At 43.3% G+C, this 8,473-nt stretch overlaps 1 protein-coding gene across 1 annotated transcript in view; it reads left to right on the top strand.

The window, feature by feature from the left end:
- Nucleotides 1-303: 303 nt before the first annotated feature.
- The window catches only part of MYRFL (myelin regulatory factor like), a 112,808-nt gene continuing 104,638 nt past the window's right edge, over nt 304-8,473 (top strand). Inside the window, exon 1 of the mRNA XM_036251526.1 lies at nt 304-349. Within this exon, the coding sequence (XP_036107419.1) occupies nt 304-349 (46 nt within the window). The remainder of the gene's footprint in view (nt 350-8,473) is intronic.

The following is an 8,473-nucleotide window of genomic DNA, read 5'->3' as shown; positions in this document are numbered from 1 at the left end:
AAAACAAAGACAGAGGCAGAGTGGAAACACTCCACTACGGTAAGATAGATGGTTTGCCAGCACTTCCCTCCGCGCGGGGTTTTTGCTCTGCGTGGTCCACCATCCTTCTTGGTTTTATAGCATCTTGAGAACGTAACCATCTTTTGGGGAGCAATTCAATGGCTGAGGATACACTTCTCTCTGACAAAAAGAAAATGAAGATTTTTCGAGAGCACTCCTAGGCTCCGAGTTGCGGGGACAGCACGGACTTCTGCGATCTGATAGCCCTGTCCTTCGGGGAGAGACTCCAGGGACCGCAGCACCATGGACGTGGTGGGCGAAAACGAGGCCTTGCAGCAGTTTTTTGAAGGTAAGAGGCCGGTCTCCACCCGGAGTCCTGCCCGAGAAATAGCCCTGCTCACTATCACTGTCCCGCCCTCTGGAGAGTCCTTGGCCTTGGAAGAAATGCTGTCGTATTAACTGTCTTAAGATTGAAGTGGAGGTTTATTTATTGCATTTGTTACAAAAATCACCTCTTTGAAGCTTTTTCCTTAGATTGTGTAGGTCGTGATTTCAAAAAAAATTCAGGATTTCCATCTTACAGCCTAGTTTAAAAAATCAAAAGTCAGCATATCTGTTACCAGTCTCTGTCCTGTGCTAGATCTTAGTCCTTCTAATTCCTTCAAAAATCTCAGATTTGTGTTCTCTCTAAGCTGATTGACTATAGCATAGGAAACTGTAAGAATTTACTTAAGATTCTCTGAGTATAATTACGTATCAAACAGCCTAAAAGAGCAAAAAAATCGTGCCTCTCCCCTCATACCCACAGCAATTTAAAAATGTGTCACTGAATGAGGATTTGTTTTTAAAGCTAAATATTTTTCCCAAAGGGAGAGGCATACTGGAGGACGTGGCGAGACAGATTTTATTCCTTCCAAAACCCTAAAATGGCAGCGTGGCTTCTGGCCGTGAGTTGGGTGGATGTCCCAGCAGGGGGGGTCTGTGGAAGGTGTCACCAAGGACCTCTGGGGCGCCCCTGGAGACGCCGAGTCAGGGCGGCCGGTTTCTTGTCAGCTGGCCATGCTCAGACTCCCCGCCCAGGGAAGGCGGCCACAGCGCTGACCCACGTCCAGTATTTCCCAGAAGGGAGTGTGAGAACTGGGGGCAGACATGCGCATTCACAGAAGCCATTGGGCAGTTCCAAGCATATTGAGAAAGTGCTTTGGAATTTCTGGTGATTAGCACAGTGTCTGAGAAATGCTAGCTGTGTAAGTGTTGAACGGAACTGACCCAGGGCTGAACAGTGATGAACAATGAAGAGCAGTCAGACCGAAGAAGTAGTGAGGTTTGAGGCCACTACCAAAAGGAATCGACACAATACGGTCGGTGGTTTCTTGGTAGTGGCTTGGGTTTTGTCATAGTGGCAAGAAGAAATATAAGAACAGTAGGTGATCACATTATCTCAGCTTTAACAAGTGTTCTGTCTCTGACAGTGTCCAAGTCAGTGTGCCCACCCAGGTCATGCTTGGCACACAGTAGGTCCGCTGATGTTGCTGAATTGTTATTGCCTGATTTTCATCCTGTGTAACTTTCATTCCAGCAGTAGATGGCAAGTTCCAAGCTCCAAGTTACATCTGCTTTATTTTAGAGAAACCATCATTTTATTTTATAAATGTAAAAAATCTATTAGCTTTCTTTCCAGATCTGGAGAAGACCTGAAAAGTTAATCTGGTCTACTTTCGTTTTTATGGATGTGCTATACCTATCCAGGATCTTATACTACATCCTTGTTTGTACTATTTTCACAAGATTCTGGGGCTATAATTTCCTAGTCCGCTGTGTAGCTTATTACAATATCTGATTATTATAATAGTATCTTTCTTAGCCTAAACCAAACTCTTATTCCATGAAGACTTTTTCACGAGGGTTGGGGGGGGGGGGTCATTTTTCCATTGAAAGAGAATAAAATGGTCAGCATTTGTCTTATATTTGAATGACTAGATGGAAAAAATGGCAGATTTTAGGAATAAAAATGGAGGCAATAGTTTATGTGACTTCCCCCCACCACCTGAGAATCACACAACTAGTTGTCAATTTCTTTTCTTTTTTTTTAAAATCCTTACCTGAGGACATTTTTGCATTTATCTTCAGATAGAGAGCGGGAAGCGGGGCGGGGGGGGGGGGGGGGGGCATTGATGTAAGAGAGACACATCAAGTGGTTGCCACCCACATGACCCCAACAGGGGCCGGAGACAAACTGCAACTGAGGTACGTGCCCTTAGCGGGAACTGAACCCAGCACTCTGGTCCACAGGCTGATGCTCTAACTGCTGAGCCAAATCGGCCAGGGCATAGTTGTCAATTTCTTGTTATCCACCAGTCAGCAAATATTGATCACCCACTGTGTGCCAAGTCCAACAATCACCTCTTTGAAGCTTTTTCCTTAGATTGTAATGGGTTCCTTTCTCAAACAGTCCATAGAACAAGGACAGAAAACTGGAATGACATCCTGATGAGAGGGCCAGTTTGCCTGTCACGCTCCTATTGACATGTCAGTTTCTAATTAAAGGTAATCTTTTGTTGTTGTTAATCCTCACCAGAGGATATTTTTTTCCATTGTTTTTTTTTTTTTTTTTTTTTTTTAGAGAGAGAGGAAGGGAGGGAGAGAGAGCGAGAGAGAGGAACTGGATGTGAGAGAGACACATCGATTGGTTGCCTCTTGCACACCCAAGTACGTGTCCTTGACTGGGAATCAAACCTGTGACCCTTCGGTGCTCTAACCCCTGAGCACACTGGCTGAGCATTAAATACGATCTTGTGTAAACAATCAAGATCTGAAAATCAAGAAAAGTTTGGCAATTTGTTACCCACTTGAATGCTGTTTTTCTTCATTTCCTCAGACTCTTTGTTCTAAGAAACTAAGTCCTAAATCATGTATTTTTCCTTATGAACACTTGTATTAAAACATACTTGGATTAACAAAATCATCCTGAATTAATGGCCTTAAGTGTCAAAACCATTGAGATCTTCGTTTTTATTTTAAAGTTTTAAATATGACTTTACACTCTTAATTTGCTTTCTTATGGGCAATTCTTTTGGATGACTTTGATACCAGAAGACTCATCTTTTATTCCCCTGCTTTTTAGAATAGTTTAAAAACTGACTTGAGAAAAGTATCTTGTTATTCATTATTTTTTATCTTGAAAAAGGAAATTTTCTAAATTATTAAGAAGTTATTTATTCTCTTTGGAATGTCCTGGAGTAGGTTCTCAAATGCGCGTTGCCTAATTGTGAAAGCCAAAAAGATCCCTGCCCTGCGCTGAGTGGGAGGCACTAAGAGCAGGTCACAAGGAGCAGCACAAGAGGGAAACTGGGCCGCTGGGACTCCAGCCAGTTGTTGAAGTCGGGGCGGGGCTGGGTACCTCCTAGGCCCAGGAGCTGCAGACAGGCAGGGGCCACCTGGCAGCTCCTGAGATCCAAAGAGGAAGAAAGTCCATTCGGGGAGCTGCTGACAAACAATCGAACATTTTCCGCCCCTGTCTCTCTGCTTAAAATGAAAATTTCTAGGTAGTTATTATTAAAAGGGGGTGGTAGGGATGCAGGGTAGGCAAACCCATCCATTGCCCGCCAAGTGATGGAGGAAGTGCCCCCCCCCCCAGATGGGCAGGTCTAGAAGGGCTCCAAGGGAAGGTAAGCAGAATTGCTGAGTAGAAGGGAGATGTAGCTTGGAAAAGTGCCTGTAAGTTGTCTGTGTGTAGTAGACACTCACTAATATTTATAGAATAAGCGAATGAAAGAACTGAACAAAAGACTCTTCTATGCCACAAACAATTATTAAACTTGAACTCCAGCTTCGGAGAACCCAGCGAGTTCAAATACAGGAAGAAGGAAAACTTGCCCAGTGGCAGAAAGATCCAGTGAACAGGACAAAAAGAGCCCGTTGAGATATAGTGTTGCCAGTTGGTGGAAAGCCTCGGATTCCATTATTACCAGAGATAAAATAGTAAATGTCTTCGGTGGGCCCAATATAGTGAAACCAGCTCTGATTGGTTGATGTTTCCGAATCCCTGTGGGGACAGTCAGAGGCTCTGAACAGTGAAACAGCACCAGGACTGGCATAGGCAAGACTGTCTGTGGATGAAGAATATCTCTGGCTTCAAAGCAGTCTCTCAATTCTTTGTCTTTCCTTCACTTTGGGACCGTACTTTCTTACCCTCTCAGACAACCAGAACCTTGACACTCTCTTCCTTCGGTCCCAGTAAAACCTGAACTTGCACAGAAGGTACAAATAGCAAATAATCTCCCACCTTACACCTCTATAGGGTCTTGTATTCCATGCGCTTTCCCAGAACACACATCTGTTTTGATCAAATGAGTCAAGAAAGGTTACCTTCTCTAAGGGTAGGTTCGGTTGATCTCTAATGATAGAAATCTTATTTATTTATTTATTTTGATTAAATAATAGTTTACTTAACATTCAGTGTGGCCCCAAATTGGCCAAGACAAAGTCAAAAAAGATTTTAGCTAAAAGACTTAAAAAGACAAACACAACAACAGCCTGGCAGCACCACCTAGTAACTCTCGGGCACCGGGCTTTGATAACGTCAGTTGTATTCTATTACGGCCCCGTGTCTTCATGTGGCATGCCCACCGTAATCGGATGGTGCGACTTTAGACGTCATGTTGCCATCTCTGGAATGACCTCACAGAGGCAGGAGCTCCTTGTTTATTAGTCTGCTTGTGCTTCTGTGTGGAGACAGCATTGACTTTCCCACGAGACTGAGAACTAGAACATGCCAAGGACGAGAACGTGCCAGATTATGCGAGCCGTTTGGGGGTACCTGGGCACTTCTCTCTGATGTTGGCAGGTGGTTAGAAACTACGTTGCCATGGCATGAAGCATCACAACAAAGAGATGTGGGTTTGGTGCCACTGGGAAATAATTCCTTTTCTTCTTTCATGCTGGGATCACTAAGACGAAGGCAATTTAATTAGAATTTGACACATACCATTAGGTCAGAGCTGACCCCACCACCGGCAAACATCCTGCATTTGAGACCAACCAGGGTCATCACCTTCTCTAGGGAATCCTGGAACAAAACTGCCAGACTCACCCTCATTTGTTTGTTTGTTTGTTTGTTTGTTTGTTTATTTTTCTTTATTGACTTTTAGAGAGAGAGGAAGAGAAAAGGAGAGAGAGAGATAGGAACATCAATGAGAGAGAACATCGACTGGCCGCCTCCTGCATGCCCCCAACTGGGAGATCGGGCCCAACCTGGGCATGTGCCCTGACCAGGAATAGAACCAGCGACCTCTTGGTGCATGGGTTGACACTCAACCACTGAGCCACACTGGCCAGGCCAGATTAACCCTCTTGAGAGGGGGCTCCACCCCCTTCTTTGGGGTTATTGATGTTGTCATCTTTTCAATTTTGGATTACAACTCGGTTTCTGGAAGACTCCACAAGGTATTGGAAGCTAAACTTTTCATACATAAACAATTTTGGAAAATACAGAAAACTTGAAACAAGAAGATAGTTTTCACTCTGATCTCACCATTTAGTGATTTTAGCTGTTCACAGTTTGGTGCCGATTTTGAGTGTGGTTTTTAAACAAAACGAGGATGATACTATACTTTAATAGTAAAATTTTTCAAGGAATATAGAGTGAATATCTCTTCATATCATTATGTATTCATCTACAACAACGGTATGCCAGCCATGGTGAAATCTGGCCTGCAGGCTGATTTTGTAAGTCAAGTTTTATTGGCATACACTCATTCACTGCAGACCGGTTGCTTCGATGTTGTGAGGGCAGAGTTGAATGGTGGCGACCGAGGCCACGTGGCCCTCAAATCTACAATGTTTGTGTTTGGCTCTTTATAGAAAATGTGTGCAAATCCTTGAGCTACAACCTAATTAACAATAATAATAGCTATTTATTGAGCATTTACTGTGTGCTGGGTATAGAATCATAGTCATGCTGGGTGTGAATCCTTGCTCTGTCTTTTACTACCTCTGGGATGATGGATAAGTAAACCTCTGCAGGTCTTAGTTTTCTTATTTGTAAAATGGGGACAATTATATTATCTCATAATGTAGTTGTAAAGCACTATGCCTGATACAGAGAGCTCAATAAATTTTTGTTATTATCATTGTTACTTTATTATCATTTTCTTCATTTAACATCAAAGCAGAACTGTGAAGGACTTTTATCCTCCCAAGAGAAACATGAGGCCAACACAGATTAAGTAACTTGCTCAGGGGTCATCCAGGTGGTAGATGACTGTGAGGTCATCATCCATTTCCTCATTTCATCAGCCAGTTGAAGTGAGCCAATGGCTAGGGATTTGGGGGTGACCAAGCAGAGTCCTTTCCCCACACCAGCTCCTCTTCTAGTTGAAGGAAGAAGACAATAAATAAGCAAATAAATGTGTTGATTTCAGATAGTTATTAATTATGAAGAAAGTAAACCCAGATCACAGTGCAGAGACTGATGCAGGGAAGAAGACTTAAGCTAAGGCAATCAGGAAAGTCTTCTGAAAAGGTGACCTTCAAACTGAGGCCTGAATAATGAGTAGAAGCAAGTGATCCATCAGGCATCATCCATCAGAAGAGTATCCCAGGCAAAGGGAGCACCAGCCCAAAGATCCAGAGCTTGGAGTGGTCAGGGCGGAGGTGGAGTGGGGTGAGGGAGCAATGGCAGGGGCAGGGGGCAATGTTGAGTGAAGGTTGTAGGAGACGATGTCAGAGTTTGGATTTTTATTCTCAGCAATAGAAGCAGGACTTGCAGATGAATGTGATCTGGGAGTGAGGGAGGCTGAGGAATTAAGGACGGTGCCTAGGTGTTGGCATCAATATTGATGAATGTTGGTTCAATGTAATCTGGCTTCTGCCTTGACGTGCTCTTCTGAAAATTTTCCTAATTGCTCCATCACATTAAAAATCTCCAGCCCCTCATCCTTCGGGTGTTCTCTCTAGACTTTGTCATCATCACCCACTGTTTACTCATGGTAACACTCTCTTGTTTGATTCCAGGCATCTTCCCTTCTGGGTCTCATCCATCCTCCCTGTGTTCTCTCTCTCAGCTCTGTCAGTAGTTCACCTTCCTCCTCGTGGATCCAAGAGTCCTATTTCAGAAACTCTTATCTGAGCACCAAAGATGTTCATGGATCAGCATATCCCAAACTCTACTGCCAAATTCCAGACCTATATTTAAAGTACCTATGTATGCGTATGGGTGTCCCTCAGTTTCCCCAAGTCAATACACTCAGAGTAGAACTCATTATCCTTCTCCTCCTTCGTTTCCTCCTGTACTCCCTTCACTCTCCAACAACCTCCCAAACTAGAAATGGGGCTGTCACTCGACAGCTCCTCTGACACTCGTATAGCTAATCATGACTGAAATCTGTTGCTTCAACCTCAGAAATCTTTCCGTTGCAAGCCGCCCTTATTTGGAAGGCTATCTCGTGCAAGAGTCTCCTCACTCTCTCCTGTGCTGACCACCTTCCATTTCACCATTAGCTCCTAAGGACGTCACTGTTCAAACATTTCTGTTGGACCTCCATTGCCTGAGCTTAGCATAACAGTCCCAATGTAGCCTTCAGACATCCTTAGCCCCGGGGACTGCCCCACACTCACACCTGTCAGGCAGTTTGGTATAACTGCTTAACAGCATGTTCCAGGGCCAGAGTTCGAATCTTGACTCTGCTCCTTGCTAGCTGTGTGATCTTGGGCAAGGTACTTAATCTCTCTGTACCTCAGTTCTGTATCTATACAACTGGGTTTATACCAATACCCATCTAATAGGATTAAGGTGAAGGTTCAAAGATTCAATATGCATAAGGTCCAGGATAGTACCTCAGTTCCTATGTGTCTGTTATTATCATTAGTATTATTATTAGTATCATTGATATTGCTATTATTGTTATCTATACCCCAGCTACACTGAGCTTTTCTTGGTCCCTTGAATACACCCTGCCCTTCCATAACATGGGGTCTTGGACTGTACTTTTTGCCCAGAATACATTTTCCTATTTCACTGAGCAAACTTCCCTGGGCAAAGTTAGAAACACAATTCTCCATACTTCTCCAATACTTTGTCCACACATTTGATGTGCACCCTTCACACTGAAGTTCAATGTATGTGTTTACATGTGTGTTTCCCACAGAAGACAGTGACTACCTCTAGGACCTGACTTTTTCTCATCATTTTGTAGGCTTAGGGTTTTGAATGTGGACTTACCACAAAAATAAACAAATATAAAATAAGTTTGTTGAATACATGCTAAATAAATGAGACTCTTGACCAAAAAAGTAGTTGCCTTAATTGCATTATATAAAGGTTTGTACTCCTTCTCTGCCAGCTATTTTAATGTCAGAATCAACTCGGGAGCAAGTCAACTGCTCATCCATATTTTGTATGCAGATTACTTTTGGATCTGTGACCCATAGCAGTGATCTTCCTCAGGCATGGTAACTCTCTCTTTTTTTTTTT

The sequence above is a fragment of the Molossus molossus genome, unplaced genomic scaffold (assembly GCF_014108415.1).
Source record: "Molossus molossus isolate mMolMol1 unplaced genomic scaffold, mMolMol1.p scaffold_m16_p_10, whole genome shotgun sequence".
NCBI classification, from domain to species: domain Eukaryota; kingdom Metazoa; phylum Chordata; class Mammalia; order Chiroptera; family Molossidae; genus Molossus; species Molossus molossus.
Note: the sequence above shows the minus strand (reverse complement) of the source record. Positions and strands in the feature narration are given on the sequence as shown.